Source organism: Sciurus vulgaris (assembly GCF_902686455.1).
Source record: "Sciurus vulgaris genome assembly, contig: HiC_scaffold_629_arrow_ctg1, whole genome shotgun sequence".
Taxonomy (NCBI): Eukaryota; Metazoa; Chordata; class Mammalia; order Rodentia; family Sciuridae; genus Sciurus; species Sciurus vulgaris.
Window position 1 is genome coordinate 7,120,322 of NW_027632956.1, and position 18,324 is coordinate 7,138,645.

An 18,324-nucleotide genomic window follows, 5' to 3' on the forward strand; every position below is an offset into this window, starting at 1 on the left:
TGTGACCAGTGAGAATGAAAGGCCGAGAGAATCACTGCCCTCCCAAAGAAGGGAACTGCACCTTTTCTAACATTTCTTGAAAATATACATTTGACAATTCACACACATCAACATAGGCAGCAATGCAATACACACATGGACTGATTCTGTTCTACTAGAGAATGTCCATAAACTACTTCTTATAGGCTTTTTTTTTTTTTTTGGACTTCTGCAATGCTTTGCCCATCATTTTCTCATTTCTGCCCTTGCACACGGTACAGTACCACTTGTCCTGTGGTTTGTGACTGAGTTCCAAGTAGGAGAGGTAGAACCATCTGGTGGAGGCACTTGCTATTTCCACAAGATAACATTTCTCCATAGGTCACCTGATTGCATAGACAGTATGTGGGCTCATTTTCATCACTGGGAAGGTTTGCAGGGTTTGCTTCCTTCTGTGCTTTGGTCATGAATCCTGTTCTTTGAGGTATTTGTGTTCTTGTCCTTGGGTGTTCCTGAGGTGACATCATCATGGTCATGATTATTATTAGATACATTCATCACTTGATTCACATTGTTGAGTGGCCACAGGGTACCCTTGTAATTTGACTTTTCAGCCTGTGCAATTGCCTTGTTCTTTGCCTTCTCTTGGCCAGCTTTGCAGCTGTTACTAGTGGTGTCCTTGATCTCTTGAGGTGTCTCCAAGAGTTCCACATGACTTTCCACTTCTCTGGTCTGGCTCTCTGCCAGTTCCACCATCTGACTTAGGATTTGAATCTTCTCATCGTCCAGCTCCTGGCTCCGAATTAGGGCTCTCTGGATGCAGCACAGCACTCGAAATTTTTAGACACCATCTGTCTCTCATTTCAATTTCTCATAATGCTCATCCTGTTCTTTCAGGATTTCTTGGCTTTTTACTTCAAACTCCCACATCACTGAGACATTTCTCTTCAGGTGTAAAGGCAGAGAGTCAATGGAGGCCAGGTAATCCTCCACATAATTTGCCAGGTGGATCTGCTTCCTGTTGGCATGACTCAGTATGGTTCAGAGTGAAACCCCTCCACTCTGTGAGGCTCTTTGCTTTCTGCATCCCTCCCCATAAAATTAAATCTGCAAAATGCAGATCTCTTGCTCTCCCAAGAACCCTGGCTCTCCCAGGAACCCCACCCATCTGGCCAGCAGTGGCACCTGCCCAGGCCACAGTACCCAGCATGTACTAGCGGGCCATGGAGGAGGGGATCCCAGATGAGCCCCACTTGTCGGGCACTGTGCAGGGTAAAGGAGGCTCCCAGATGAACCCTCACTGGTCTGGTATGGTGCAGGTGTAGGCAGGCAGGTCCTAGTAGTGCCCACCCCAGAGAGAAGGTTGAGGGTCAAGAGTCAAGGGCCCCTCGCTGCCACACCAGAGTAGGAGGGCCCAGCCTGGCGGGCAGAGCTGCACTTATCCCCTAAGTGGACACTTTAAAATGTCCCCATCATGGGAAAGCCCTGAGCACGTCAGACCCTTTAGCGAGCACCCTCCAAAAACGCCTCCTGAAACTCACCCTGTGAGTCATTATCCCCGACCCAGGAACTGAATACACCTGGCACCAGAAGGCCCCGTTACTGGGGCGCAGCAGGGATGGGGAGGCATCTGCATCCCCAGGACCTCCACAGTGACTCTCACCGGACTGAGCCACTTTGCGTGCTCACCAGTGCCCAAACAAGGACAGGAGGGCTGGAAGCAGCACTTAGCTCTTGTGGTATCTCCTTCCCGTGGGCGCCTTTGGTCCCCAAAGCAGATCTCATATGGTTTGGGACTCAGACAGGGTGAGTCCACAGTGGGCAGAGCCACACGGAGGTGTGCCCAGGCCGCAGGTGTGTTTTGCTCATGCCCAGTTCTCAGATGGTGCATGGGCTGGATAGGTGGATGCATGGCACATGCCTGGACTTGCCCACTCCATCCTGGAGGTGTTGGCATTGTGTCCCATGTTCAGAGCTGGTGGAGACATTGGCTGCACCATGTGCCTCTGAGTTAGTTGGACCACTGCCCTTCCCTCGGAGAAGGTCACAGCCCTTCCCCTGGGTCAGGTGGACACCCTGTACTTGGGGAAAACCTCCCTTGAGTAAGGCCGCCCCTGAGTAACACAACCTACTACCACCCTCAGGTAAGGCTGCCTCAGTAACACCACTGCCCTAGGGGAAGGCCACCTCTCGCTGCCCTGGGTCAGGACACTGCCCTTGGGGAAGGCTGACTCCCTTATGTCAGGCCGCCTTCAGGTAAGGCCTCCACCTTGGGCAGGGACTCGGGTTGGTGTGTCTTTGGGCGGCAGAAGCTCAACATGAGACCAACCTCAGGTGTCTGGCCCTGGAAGTCAGGGACCCAGGACAGGGAGACCTCAGGGGCTGGGCAAAGATGGAGGGGAGTACAGGGATTACACGTGCTCAACCCATTCTGTGGCAGTGACTGCTATAGGTGATGCATCCTCTCTTGACAAGGTTGCCGCCCTTGTGTCAGGCCACCTTCCAAGCAGGTCAGGGCAGGGCAGGGCAGGGTGGGGCAAGGCAAGGAGTAGTGGGTCAGGGCAAGGAGTGGTGGGTCAGGGCAGGTGGTTTGGGGGATTGGGGTGGGTCAGGGCAGAGCATCTTGGGGCATTACCAGAAGGCAGCTTACGGTGGGTCAACTCTGTGCATATTACTGTGGCAGAACACTTACTTAGCATGTGAGAAACACTGGCTTGGATCTCAGGAGCGCGCACACACACACACACACACACACACATACATACACACATACCACAATAAATCTTCCTAATTCAGATGACTTTATTCTAAGAAAAATTTTCAAATACATTTTAGAAGATAGAAGCAGAATGGTGATATATTTAATGTCAGCTATTATATGGCATGGTATTTAAAACCACTCTATATAAAATTTCCCCAGGACTCAAATCATTATATTATTTAAGGGACAAGTCAGCATTTACTTTTTGTATGTCCAATATATTTAAAAAAAATCTTTTGAAAATCATTTTCTTTTCTAATTTTCATACTTAGAAAGTGTATCTGTTTGACTTCCTAAAGTTGTACATTCATCAGAAAGTTTTTCTCTTATTCCTTGCCATTAAGGGGGTGAGCCTATTGTCACAGGAAGTGCCATGACTAGGTTTTATCATAATACCAGTGCCCCTATGACTTTTAGATCAAAGTCATGTATACCTCTCATATTTGTTGAATTTACTAACAAAGTACATACAATTTTTATTATATTTAAAAGGTCATGAAATTTGAATTAGTAGAAGCAGTGGTTTGACATATTATATTATAAGCTGAACTTAGTGCAAATTAATTTGATCATTTTGGGAGGTTGGAATAATGACTTTGGCCCTGTTCTATGATCAAATGTTTGGTCTGCACCCATGTTTTGGCAGTGCGAATTGAACAAAGTGACCATTGTAGCATGTCCTAGGCAAGCACTGAGCTATATATAACCCCAGCCATTTAAATATTTTATTTTGAGACAGGGTCTTGCCTAAATGTCCAGGTGGGTCCCAAATATTCATCCCCCTTCCTAAGCCTGCCAAGTGCTGGTGTAACAGCACTTGGTGTCAAAGGGCCTGGCTTGTCCTGGAGGATTTGATATATTATATGCTTCTAATGTGTCCTTTCCTAAGCTAAACCATGTCCATTTTCCCTTGTCAACAGTCAGTAAAGACTTTTTTGTTTTGGTGTATGCTTAATATGAACATGATTTATGATGATGCACCACTGTTCATGATAGTCTAGCTGTACAATCCAGTCTGAGGAGAATATTTTTATTTTGATAGTGTCCTCTCTTTCAGATCTAACACATTTTGCTAGAAAAAGTGATTATTCATTTTGTGCTTGATTATGTAAATATGACATGGTTCTTTTTGTTTTTTTTTTTTTCTTTTGTGGTACTGGACGTTGAACTCAGGGCCTCCTGCATGCTAGACAAGTGCTCTTCTGTAGAACTGCATCCCCAGCCCCTAGACCTTTCAGTTATCATAAATTTTATGACCAGATGGAGTGATAATAAAATCACTTAGAAGTTCATCTTAATTTGGAGCCATTCAAGAGTTTGGGCCTCCCAATAATGGTTTGTGATTTCTAAAAGGACAAGTAATTTTCCAAAACATAGCAGCATCTAAGATCATCCATGGACTATGTTTCCCCAGTTTCTGCACTTCCTGCAGAGCATCGTGTAGGTGGTGGACTCTGGTGTCCTTCTAACCTGTTCTGCTTACGAGACATCATCCACTGTGGTTGCCAATACTGTTTATCATTTTCTTCTCTTTGACTATTTGTCAAATGACAATTTGAATTTATTACTGCTAAAGAGTATGAATAGAAATAAAAAAGGCCAAGGATTCTTTGACATAAGTAACCCAGTCACAATAAAAGTCCCTCTGTTGAGGCAGTTCAGTCATGAGTTGAAGTAGTCTCTAAAATGTTATTTTTTCCTCTAGTGCAAGTGGTCAAGCTTTTAGAAGCCACATCTAGTACCTCGTGACTGCATAAATATATAAATTGACCTATGCTTGTTTTTATTTCAACATTAAATCTGTAAAAGTGGCACTATCTTGAATTATATATGAGATTAAATGGTTTAATTTTCTGTTAAAATACTTTTTGGATTCATAGTAAATACTATTTGGATTCATTCTGTTATCAGCAATTAAAATTGTATAGAAAACCAAGTGTTTGAAAACTTATAATGATGTCTTAAGGATTGATTTTTTTTTTTTAAAGAGGACAAATTTTATTTAGTTATATGTAAATGAAAGTCACTTGGGCATGTGAAGAGAAAACTATAAAGCACATGATATGAACATACAATTAACTCTTTATAGTGTCTTCAAAGAACTGTGTATAGTAACTTGAACAGGAAAGATTTGCTGTAATTCTTGATATTAATATTCCAATGTCAACATGAATATTGCAAGCAGGTCTTACTCCAGTTTTGTAAAATGGGAACATCTGCTGATTTGGTAGATCATAAATACAGTCAGTCAACAAATGAGTGTACAAACTGAATGTGAGCAGGTCTAACTTGGAGTAATTACAGTTGGGTCAGTGGATTAAAAAGTTCACACTTACAATGCACCACCCAAAGTGTGAGCGTCCTGACGTGTGGGCTATAGAACCATTCAGAAGATTTAACACTGCCTCTTGTTCACTTGGTGTTGTCAGAAAATGCAAGTAATGAAGTAATGTAGTTTTTAGAACACACAGCATGTTTTCAATCTAGTTATCCTAATTTTATGGTAAATACAGATATATAGCATTGCCTCAACTTTTAAGATTACTGAATCAAAACAGAGAGGGCAGGCTTTTGTAACAGCAGCCAGAGCTGTAATAACAACTAAGTCATTGTGCTAAACCAAATGGAGTTTGACATGCAAATTATTATCTATAATAATTCACAGGCAATTCTCAAATCATTGGAGGTAATATCAAGTGTGTCTATCAGCCATGCTTTTATTTCTACTAGCTGCCTTTTATTATCCCTGTTATTTGGTGCTCTTTTCAGTCCACAAGCCTCCCACTTGACATCAGAGTAGGCAATAACGGAGATGGAACAAAAGGAAACTTGTCCATTTGATCACTGAACGGCTTGGAGGGGCTTGGAGTACAGTGGCAACTGCTGCTAATTAGGCATGGGGCAGTATTCTGTGATTTGAACTGTAATAGCATTGCTGTTTCTAATTACCAAGGATAATTGAAAATGGGCTGTTATTCATTTTAGACAACTATGACTCAAGACACTGCCAATGATATTAAAGGGCTGATTTTGTGTGATGAGCAAATTGCAAGTAGAAATTTATTTATTTATGGTCCGTAGTGCTGGGGATCAAACCTAGGGCCTTGTACTTGCTAGGCAAGCACTCTACCTATGAGCTACACCCCAGCCCCAGAAGTAGAAATTTCAATAGTTTAAAGGTATGTGTAAACAAGTAAGGCAGCCAGAAATTTCAAAATGATTCTTGGAAGAAACATTCTGCAGTCTGAAAAAGGTTTGGCTTAGAAAAATAGACATCTCAGATAAAGGAGGGCGTTATTTTATGTCATAAATCACAGTCATCTTGTGTATGAGACCAATGAAAGAATTATTTTTAAAACTGTGCCCAGCTCAGGCAAGTGACTGATCTACAGATCAGCCAGAGGCCCGGGGATGGCTCCTGGTCACCACCGCTCCAGCGTCAGGTGCACCATCATCCAGACCAAGGGCGTTCTGTCCGCCCTCACGACTTGACAGCCCGGAGTTCTGGATTCAGCAGCATGCTCTACAAGTGATTAAATCACCAGCATTATATGTCAATTAGCAATTAGTTCTCTATTTGTTGGGCAAGAGAAACTCAGAAAAAGGTGTTCAAGGCCTTGGGTCATGCTCATAATCTAAGACCGGCCAGGATGTGAATAAAGTGCTTGAATGTAGCCCTTGGTTGGATGGTTGTGTGCTAGTGAGGCTTCCGCTGAGGAAATCACTGGCGGCAGCTGCTTGTTGAGGCTGCCTCGGGATCCGGCCTACCGCTCAACTCGTCTCAATACTGAATAACTGAATTAGAACTGGTGGCAAATGCCGCCTCTTACGGGAAGATTTATAGATCACACTTCCTCACTGTAGAATTCTTTTTGTAAAAATATAAACCATGTTTCTTTAATTGTACTAAATTGTATTACCTTTGAGATTGGAGGCTATCTTTGCATTCTACTGGTGATCGATAACTCCCTATAATTAATATCTGAATCCAGTCGTATTCTTGTGCTTGAAACCCACTTATCCATACACTTTCTAGAAGCATACAGATACTTGAGTTTCGCCTTACAAAGAAGTAGATGAGTTGGCAAGCCTTTATTCCCTGTGTTTGTATCTAGAACCCTAGTCCTAGTGAATGAGGAGAGAGAGTAGCTTTATGAGGGCATTTGTACCTATTGTTTGATAAGCTGTAAACACGTCTTCTCTAAGGTCCTTAATACCTTCCGGCAATGCCTCCCCAGCAGAGGCAGTGCTGCTGGCAGAAAGCATTGACGATGGCATTTACCAAGCTCCTCCCCACGCGGTCACAGCTCCTCACAGCAGCCAAGCGAGGTAGGCGAGAGTACCACAAATGAAATCTGGCCTGAAGTCACGTGACGCTAAACATGTGCACCATCTATGTATTTTCTTCTGGATCGTTCTATAATTTGAATGCATGATTGGATGAGTAAGGAGAGTATTCCTACCATGTAAAGCAAACCACATATGTAGAAGGAAAAATCATATTTTTGCGTGATGTCGAAGATCCACCCTGCAAACGGCGGTCCCAGCAAGGCAGAGATGCCATTAGCACAGATGATGATGCCGTAGGCATTGGCCAGGTGTTCGATGCCTACCAGGTCCTCGGTCACCACGGGCATCAGGGAGAAAAAACCACTGGAAAACCCGATGAGCGCGCAGATGACAGCCAGGCCGGCGTACGTGTGCATTGATGGCAGAATAAAAATGCTAAGGACGAGGGTGAAATTGGCCAGGAGGAAGACGTTCCAGACGCTGATGCAGGGCAGGTCGGCCACCACGCCCAGGATCACTTTTCCAAAGATGTGGACTATTGCTATGATCGACGTCAGAGGGAAAGCATCGTTTTGCTCTGATAAATTATACAAATTGACTATTTCTGGCAGGTGGATGAAAGGAATGACAAAGCTGCTGTACACGAACAAAGCCCAGAGAAGGAAGGCTACGAACTATTCGATTAGTAAAGAGTGAGGACGCCCCGAAGTAACCCGAGTACCAGTCCCCGAAGCCCTTCCGGACGCGCACGGTGAGCTGGCTCATGGTCTTCAGAACCCGGAGGGCGCACACGCTCTTCCTGTGCCAGGCCTGACCTTGGCGCTCCTGGGCTTGAAGGTCACAGAGGGTCTCTTCATTCCCGGGCCCGCCGTCTTTTTCTTCTGCTCTGCCCAGTGGTCCAGCTGACTTCACAGACTCTGTAGAGCAGGCTGGCAGGACCCGGGCCTCTTTCCCTCCTGGCAGGGTGGTGCCTTTCCCAGGAGAGAGGGGCCTCATGAGCGCCCCACAAACACACAGGTTCAAGGACACAGCACCTTGGATGAACATGGCGTTGCGCCATCCGTACTCAGCACACAGGTACTTCAGCAGCACGGTGATCAGGAATGCACCAAATCCTGTCCCTGTGGTGCTGAGGCCCTGGGCCAGGGCTCGTCTCTTCTGAAAATACCTTCCCACCATGACCACTGCCGGCAGGTAGGCCATCCCACTGCCAAGGCCAGCTGTCACTCCAAAAGTAATAAAAAGATAATGCACGTTTGCGGCGTAGGCGCTCAACACCCAGCCCAGGGAGTTCACCAGCCCGCCGAGGGTCGCAGTCAGACGGCACCCACAGGTGTTAATGAACAAGCCGATGAACGGTCCTGAAGTGCCTGGAAGAGTCAAATTCCTAGTGTTGTCAAGAGAGAGAAAATGGCAGTGGCCAGGGGCTGGGAGGGGGCATGGGGAGCTGGGGAGCTGAACCACCAGAGTTTCAATGTGGGAAGATGGAAACACTCTGGAGACGCAGGGATGCTGGTAAAACAATTTCAGTGTACTTAAAGGGTCTACATGGCATACCGACGATCAGGGTGATGCCCATGCTCAGGGAGCTGACCCACGCTGTCAGGCCGCGGCTCTGGTGGAACTCCTCCAGCCACTCCACGTTGGGGACACCCAGGGCAATCTGGGAGCCCATGACCAGGATGTGCACAAAGAAGGAGGAAAGGACCATCATCCAAGCCCACCCGCCATCAATGTTTGGGTGGGGCTTCATTGTCTTCTTGTCCTTGGGATCCTCTTCAAAATCATATCCAATATCTTCATGACTTGTGTACGTTTTCCAAGATTTCCTTTGCTCTCTGCCCTCTGCCCTGAAGCACTTGCAGCTGTCCACACAGCAGTCTCCTCAGCAGCAGGGCGGGACGTCTCTCCTTCCCTGTCCTGGGAACAGGCTCCTCTCCTAGCCAGCTCGGTTCTCTTCTGCTCTTCTTTCAAGATTCAACTGCATTAAACTTAAGGCGAAAACCAAACGAACCAATCTGGAAACACCTCTCACACACAACATCAGAGAAGTGTGCTTGTTGAACGAGGATGGTAGATCTACACAGGCCAGTCTGCCGCCCAGGGCTCTCTGAAGACACGGAGAGGTGATCACGGTCAATGTGAGCTCTGCACCAGGGGTACAAGACGGGCAGATGCAATCAGCCCTTTGTGCTTGCTGTTGTCCAAAACACGTGTCGCGCGCCGCCCGCCAGGCTTGCACTTTCACTCGGTTCCGGGCGCCGACCCCCGAACTTGCCGCTCCGCTCTGAGCCCCCTAAGCGGCTGGGTGTGCAGCTGTGCTGCAATGTCGCCTACCATCCTGGAGATGCGGGTGCCGCGCTCGGCTCTCCGCCCGGCTCCGAGCGCTCGGTGCGGGGCTCCCGGGCTCCTCCGCCGCCGGCTGCCCGGCCAGGTGAACGTTTTGCGGAGCTGAAGGCTCAATGCTTCAATCCGGGTGGCTTTAAAAAGGGTGCATCTGGAGGCGTCCTTGCCTAACCTGAGCTTCCTTTCAATCGGTGCAATTTCAAATCTCCACATGCTGGTTCATTCCTGTACCGGCTAATTCTGGTTTGGCAAGGGGAAAAAAAAAAAAAAATCTGCAGTCACCTCACAGGCACACTCTTGTGGCCGGTTGAATTTTATCGCTTATGGCTGAGGTTCGCTGATGGCTCTGCTCATGTGTAACCCAAGGAAAAGCCCATTATTCTCATCCAGAACGCACGTGAGAAGTATCTTCCATTCCTCTAGGATAGGACACGAGGGTCAGTTGGACCCTTACCTAAGTCTAGGGCTCAAAATGTAGCAGTTTGCACAGCGAAGAGAAGGGCAGGACCTGCAAAATTCTTAGCCCCAAAGGATCAAGGATTGATTTTTGAGTAGTTTTATCTTTATAGAGAAATTGCAAAGAAAGTGCAGATATTTCTCAGGTAGCCTCATCCTCATTTTTCTTTTGGTATGACTTATGTGCACTGTCTCAGATGGTTTAACATCCTAGAAAAGGTGTCATGAAAAACAAAACTAGTGTACTATCACTAAGTGCAGTTGCATTTCCTTTGGATTCACAGTTCTGCCTCTTCCTGTTCCAGGACCCCATCTAGGATCCCAAATGACATTCAGTTCTTGTCCCTATAGATTTCTCTTTGGTGGTGAAGAGTTTCTCAGGCCTTTCTTGTTCCGATGACTGTAAAAAGTTTGAGGAGGGCCTTTCAGATACTTTTTACATTGTTCTCTATTGGGGTTTACTTTTTATCTTCATATTTATCCTGAGGCTGTGAGTCTTGATGAGGCAAGTCACAAAGGTGGACAGCATCTCTGTCATCTCAGACCCCACAGGGGAATGTCCTGTTAGTAGTGACTGTGCTCACATGGCTGAGGCAGGGCCTTTCAGGTTTCCATTGGGAAGTTTCTGTCTTTGTGTGTCCACATTGTCTGTGGTCTTCTGAGGAAGTCACCCTGCATGAAGTTGAAGAAATAGCTGACTTTTGACCTTTTAATACTATATAATATCAATACAGTAGCATCTAAAACTCATAAAATAGCTGTCCTGTGGCCTTTATGACTAATGCAATAACCATTAGGTTGCCTTCAATATAATAGCTATCCTGTGGCATTTAAAATTAATATTATATCCACAATGTGACCTCTAAAGCTAATATTATAGTTGTTCTGTGACCTTTAATATTAAGAACATATCAATACTTGCCCCTTAACATGGAATAGTAGCTACCATATGATCTTTAAGTACTATAATATATAGTACATCCATTCTATAGCAATTAGAGTTAATATAATAGCTTGCCTATGACCATATTAATATGATAGCCAATCTAAAATAATGTAATTGCTCCCTTGTGACCTGTAATACTTACATGATATGCAAACTGCAATTTATTATTAAAATTTATTAAACTACAATTAATAAAATAGAAGTCTACAGGCTCTTAATAGTTATGTAATGTATATACTCTTAAGTAACATAGTAACTGCATTGTTGTCTTTAATACTAATATATTATCCATCATATAAACTCTAAAACTAATACTATAGCTGCCCTGTGAACTTTATTATTAATAAACTATCCATACTGTAGCATCTAAGAGAGTTGTAAGAGCTAACCTGTGGCTGTTAATATTGATGTATAGTCCACATGATAGCAAGTGAAGCTAATAACTGTCCTTTCATTTTACTATTATTAAGACATCCATAGTATAGCATGCAAAATTAATATGCTAGATTCTCTGTAGCCTTTAATGTTAATATAATATACATGACATAGCATCCAAAACTAATATAATAGCTACCCAGCAGCCTCTCAAGCTAAAATAATAATCCATGTTTCATTTGTACTGTGCTTAATTATTAATGTCATATCCATATTATAAGATAAGAAACTAATATATGACCTGTGGCTTTTAATGGTAAAAGATACCCATAGTAACCACCTAATGCTAATATAACAGCTGCCATATGTCCTTTAATAATAACATAATAAAATATCCATATTTTAGCAAGTAAAATTAATATAACTTATTCTGGTTACAATACTATTTGGATATCTCAATGTAGGGTGTAAAATTAATATCATTGCTTCTCTGTGACCTTTTATGTTATACTCTCCACATTGTAACATCCAAATCTAATGTAAAGGCTGTCTTGTGCATTTGTAGAAAGTGATAATCCATTTTAAATGCCTGTGGACCCATTGGGAACATGATGTCCATATTACAATATCAAAACTTGATAAAATTGCTGCCTGGTGGCCTTGTGTATTAAGATGTTTTCCATATTGTAGAATGTAAAACTGATAAAATATATGACCTGTGAACTTCAGCACTCATTTGAAATCCACCTTGTGGCATTGAAAACTGACAAGGAAACTGCCTTGTGGCCCTCAATACTGACATGGTATCCATATTGTAGCTTTAAAAACTGATAATGGGGTAACCTTGTGGCCTTTTGAATGAAAAAGAAAATCCTTGTGGCATTCACTGTAGTCATTAGTTATTAATGTCACTTGTATTCATGCAGATCATATGATATCATATATAGTGTGGCCTTTAATGTTAATATAACCATATGGTGACATTTGTTACTAATCATTCCCTGCAGACCTTTAATAATAATCTAATATTCACATAGAGCTTCAATTCTCATATAATAAATGTCCTATGGCATTAATGCTACTAGGACACCTGTATTTGAAAACTGAGATTGATATTAAAACTCCCTGGGCTTTTCTAAATTAGTAAATTATCCTCTTGATGGCATTTAAACTAATATCACAGATGCATAGGGGCCTTCAGTACTGACCAGATACCCATTTCATACATCTATAACTGATAAAATAGTTGCCTTTTGGACTTTAAAACAGAAAAGGGATTCAAATTATGGCATGAAAAAGTGATAAAATTGATACACTTGGGCATTTAATATTGCTATGTTGTCCATGTTGTAGTATCAAAACTTGATCAAATAGCTTCCCTGTGTCCTTTAGGACTGGTAGCTATTCCCATGGACACAAGAAGAATTCATGTAACAGGTGCCTTTGTAGTCTTTAGTATATGACAAGCATATCAGAACATGGAAAGTGATAGAGCAGCTGCTGCCAAGTCTTTGGCAGTGATAGTTATCATTATAAAACACAGGAATTGCAAGTTGCTGCCTTGTGACCCTCTGTGCTGAGATGGTATCCACATTGTAGCTTTTAAACATCATAACGTGCCTGCATTGTGGCATATGCTACCAAAATGAAAATTCATTTTACATGCCCTGTAGTCTTTAGTATTAATGTTATATCCATAGCACAGCATTACAAAATAATATCATATATAAATTGTGGCCTCTAATTCTAATATGATAAAGTTAAAAAATATCACCTATTACTAATATGATTGCTCCCTGTATTTTTAAATAGTAATATAATATCCACATATATCCTTAACACTGATAAAATAACTGCACTGTGGCTTCTATACTAATGTATTATCTGTATTTTAAACCTATATGATATTTCAGCTCTTCTGTTTGTTTTGATATTAATAAATTATTTATATCATAATTTAAAAGTGATGTAACTGCTGTTCTGTGGCCATCCATATGGTAGAATATCCATTGTATAGCTTCAGAAACTGATAAATATGTCTTGTTTCCTTTAGTGCTGGTATGAGATCTGCATTATAGGATGAGAAAGTGATAAAATAGCTACACTTTGTCCTTTAATACTGATACTGTAGAATAGAAAACAGATAAAATATTTGCCCTATGGACTTTAATAATTTACAATGTATTCATATTATAGTATCTGATAGTTATAAAGAGTTTCCCTTTTGCCTTTATAAATAATATTATATTGATGACAGGACATTTAAAAGTAACAATGGTTTCCTTGTATTGTCTATTTGTAATACAGTATCTACACTATTACAAGTAAAGCTCATAATTCCTGCCCTGCGGCCTTTAGTACTCATATATCATCTGTATATACATCTTAAATTAACGTAAGAGCTACCGTGTGATCTTTAGTGTTAATATCATATCCATACTCTAGCATGGAAAACTCATGTAATAGCATTAGCATTAATGATATATCTATATAGTGGCTTCTTAATATAAGGTTATAACCTATACAGACTTTGATATTAATGTAATATTCATACTACAGAATGTAAAACTAACAAAATAGCTTGTCCTGTGGCTCAATATGTTGATACTATATATGCTATAGCATATAAAATTAGTATAAAATTAGTTAAATAGAAACCTGTGACATTTTACACTAATATAATGTCTATACAATAGTATCTAAAATTCTTTTGGGTTTAGTACAATTGAATATCAATATGCAGCATAAGAACCTAATATAATAATTTCCCTCTGGCCATTAATCTTAATATAATATCCATGCTACAATGTCCAAAACCAATGTAATAGCTGCATTGTTGACTTTAGTACTAAAATAATAAACCATTTTACCTACCTTGTGGGCTTTACTATGAATGTTGTATCTATTGTATAGCATCAGAAACTGATAAAATAGCTGCTTAGTGGCCTTTAATTCCAATATGGTATATGTATTATAGTATCAATAACTGATAAAATAGCTACCTTATGGCCTTATTACTGATATGATTTCCTTATTAGAGCATGAGAAACTGAATAAAATCTGAACTTTGATGTTTAATACTGATGTGATACTCATATTATAGCATCAGAAAGTGATAAAAGGCAGTCCTGTGGCTAAATCATATTGATAATATAGCTTTTAAAAGTAATGTAATGAGCTGGATGTGGTGGTGTTTACCTATAGTCCCAGTGGCTCAGGAGGCTGAGGCAAGAGGATGGTGAGTTCAAAGCCAGCCTCAGCAATGGGGAGGCATTAAGCAACTCAGTGAGACCCTATCTCTAAATTAAATACAAGATAGGATTGGGGATGTGGCTCAGTGGTTGAGTGTCCCTGAGTTCAGTCAGCCCATGTACCAAAAAAAAGTAATAAATCGGTTTATTTCTAGTATCTAATATTAATACAATATACATACATAACATGTAAAACTAGTAAAATAGCTGCCATTGACCATCATTGCTAATGTGGTATCCAGACTACAGCATTTAAGTCTAAAGGAAGAACTTCCATGTGAACTTTAATACTAATATAATATCTATATTATAGCATTTAAAACTATCATAAGAGCTTCTTTTGGCCTTCAGAGTACAATGATTACCTCTGGAAAGCATCTTAAACTAATGTATTATTTTCCCTGTAGCTTTTAATGCTAATATGTTATACATACCATACCAGGTAAAAATAATATAATAGCAGCACTGTGGGCTGCAATACTAATATCTAATCTATATGATCTAAAATTAGTTAAATAGAAACCTTTGACATTTTACACTAATATAATGTCTATACAATGTATCTAAAGCCACAGCATTCTGTGATTTCTAATATAAATGATATTATATTATAGCTTATTTTATAATAGGTGTCCTGTGACCATTAATGCTAATTCTATATTCATACAATGACATCTAAGTCTAATTTATTAACTCCCATCTGGTCTTCTTGTTTGTTTGTTTTTAGATATTTTCATTTCTTCAAATTTGTTATCAGAAGTGACTGAAAAAAATATGATTCTGGGCTAGAGTTGTGGCTCAGTGGTAGAGCACTTGCCTAGCACTTGTGCAGCCCTGGGTTCAATCCTCACAAACTCATGAAAATAAAATGAAGATATTGTGTTCACCTACAATTAAAAAATATATATATATATATGTAAAATATTATTGAGCTACATCATTATCATCATCATCATTATGGCTTAATGAGAAAACTGGTCAGATGAATATTATTTTTTCCCATTTTCAACAAGTACATAGTTGCCATTGATAAGCAGCCATGAGTGTTCAGAATACCCAAGATACTTTATATAATACAACATGCCTGTTCACAGTGGAAAAAAAGTCCAGGAAATAACTTATGTGAACTTGTTTATTTCATCATAGGAGACAAGTAGAAAAGCAGCACTGTACCTCTGAGAATATTTGACTACATGCCCTTGAAGAAGCTTTGCCTCCTTCATCACAAGCAATATTCCTCCAGCAGTGAAGCTCATCTTCAGACATGATTTCAGTTCCTTTGCACTTTAACTACATCATCATACAGTGGCAAACAGTATCAAATGGATTGGAAGTCATACAACAATGACAGTGACAGACTGTGGTCATCCAGCTGATAAAGATGTGAGTATTCCTGGGATCTGGAAGCATTCCCTTTATAGGATCACAGATAGCAAAGTAGACAGCTCAGTTGATGATAGTGCCCTGCACAGACACATCAAAGCTGTGGTACAGACCCTCAATCCTATCAGATTTGTAGATGTTAACCAGCCAGTCACCCAGGCCTTTGAATTCCTTTTCAGCTCCATCTTTCCCCCACTGCTAGACAGGTTTGGGCAAAATCAACAGGATTCACCAAACACAAGGGTATGCCTTCTGAAGCACCATCTGATGCCAGGTTCCCTGCAAAGTATCACCATACTGGGTCTTCTTGTCCACACCACCCAGAAAGATCTGCTTCTGTTTATCTTTTAAGGAAATTTGAGAGCCTGGGTGGGGAAGTATCTGAGACTTTGGCCAGGCTACCATGCCAGAAGAACAGGACTCTTCCTGCTCCCTGGGGATATGAACCACACAGTCCATAATGCACTTGTGCTGCTTAGCTGCAGTGATTTGCTTGCTCGAAGATTTGCTTGGGCACTGTCATGGTCTTGGAGGAGTATTGTGTCGACTCCACTAGCAGGAAGTCCTTGTTGAAAGACACAGTTGATCTGTCATGTTGGAAGAAGAGGGTGTGTGTGACTCCCACTTGGTCTCTAATATTAACATAAGATCCATAATGTGGCCTATAACTAATAATACTCACTTCTCTGTGGCCTACAAAGTTAATGTGATTTCCATGTCATAGAATCTAAAAGTATTATACTATCTCCACTATGCATTTACCTGCCCTTAAAAACCAGTATAAATGAATATTCTAACATCTTAAACTAATAAAATATGTTCTTTGTACCCTTTGATACTAATGTAATATCTGTATTATATTCATTTTAGATACTATACTAGTTTAGTTTTAGATACTATATTATTATTATTATTATTATATTATTATTATTACATTAGTTTTAGATACTATACTATGGATAGTTACTGTGTAGACTTTAATATTAATGTGATATCCATAGTATAGATGAAAAATTAATGAAACAGCTGCCCTGTGGCCTTTAATACTATTATGATATCCAAATTATAGCATCTAAAAGTAATTTAATGTCTACCAATTGGCCTTTGATTTTTAATTTTTATATTTTTTTATTTGTTCTAATTGGTTATACATGGCAGTAGAATGCCTTTTGATACATTGCACACAAGTGGAGCATAACTTCTCAGTACTCTGACTCTACATGTTGCTGAGTCACACCAGTAGTATAATCATACATGTATATATGGTAATGTATATCAGGCAATAATGTATATAGAGTAATAATAACTGTCTCTTTCTAACCTCCTTCCCTCCCCCACACCCTCACCCTCCCCATACCCCCCTCTGAACAATCCAAAGTTCCTTCATTCTTCACTATCCCTCCCACTATGGCCTTTGATTTTAATATGATATCCATGCTATGGCCTCTAAAACTAATATTGTTGTTTCCCCATGGTCTTTAATATAAATATAATATCATAAAAGCATCAAAATGTATATAACAGCAGTTGTGTGACTTTAATATTATATGATATCCATATATAGCACAAAAACTAATATCATAACTTCCCTGAATCCTTTATTATTAATATAATATTTATTCGACACCATCCAAAACTGAAAAAGAGCTGCTCTGTGGTCTTCAGTACATGCACACTACAGCATGCAAAACTGGTACGATGACTTCCTTTTTGCCTGAAAACTATTATGAAATCCATACTTTTGAGTTGATTTAAAAGACTTGATGATAAATTTAAATAACATAATTTTTTTTAGTTGCTTAAATTCCCTGGATCCTGAATTCTCATTCAACCTGAAAATTTCCTGATGTAAGATATTATAAAATTAAAGCATTTAAAATGAGTTTTATAATTATGAATATTTTAGGTAGAACTTAATAAAAATAACTTTTAAAAGAAAAGAATGCTTACCATGAACATGATAAAAAGGTTAAAGAGTATGGTTTATCATGTCTTATTACTTAAAAGCAAGAAAATATATTTTGGCCATATTTTCAGCAGTCAGAGATTGTGCTATATAATCTTGTATAAGAGAAATCAAATGTGATCCCTATTTTAAGTAAGGTTATATTTTTTAAAAAATTAAGTAAATCACATTGTGAAGTTGATAATTGACCTGTATCTTCAAGGGATAGCAAGCATTTATTAAAGAAATTAGATAAAAAGAACAGCACATACATAGATACACAGTTTCATATCACTTTATGTAATGTTTCCTATTAAAAACAATTAGAAGCAAGTAATTCAGTCTGGCTGCAGAATATTATGTGCAGGTTGGGGAGTGGTAGGGAATGAATCCAAAGTGTCAGTTTGATGTAGAATCATGGATGGTATTAATCTATTTTGTGTTGCTGTATCAGAATACCCGAGTCTGGTTACTTGGTAAAGAAAGAGGTTTATGTTGGGTCAGGGTTTTGTAGGCTGAAAATCCAAACTCATGCAGCAACATCTGGTGGGGGTATCATGCTGCAATGTAACATGGCAGATGGAGGAGACTT

General features: G+C 40.4%; 1 protein-coding gene and 1 pseudogene across 2 annotated transcripts; both read right to left on the reverse strand.

Moving 5' to 3' along the window:
• Positions 1-233: 233 nt before the first annotated feature.
• LOC306652113 (inhibitor of growth protein 1-like) lies at positions 234-7,006 on the reverse strand (annotated as a pseudogene). The gene is made up of 3 exons: positions 6,958-7,006; positions 6,167-6,263; positions 234-1,009 (listed from the first exon to the last, which is right to left on the reverse strand). The product of its transcript is annotated as an inhibitor of growth protein 1-like (transcript).
• On the reverse strand, positions 6,650-9,589 carry LOC306652114 (monocarboxylate transporter 14-like; the record flags this gene model as incomplete). Its single annotated transcript, XM_079125171.1, is given in 4 exon segments — positions 6,650-7,704; positions 7,706-8,391; positions 8,588-8,895; positions 9,279-9,589. Coding segments are annotated over 4 exon segments (1,893 nt in total). The 3' UTR covers positions 6,650-7,116.
• Between the last annotated feature and the right edge of the window lie 8,735 nt (positions 9,590-18,324).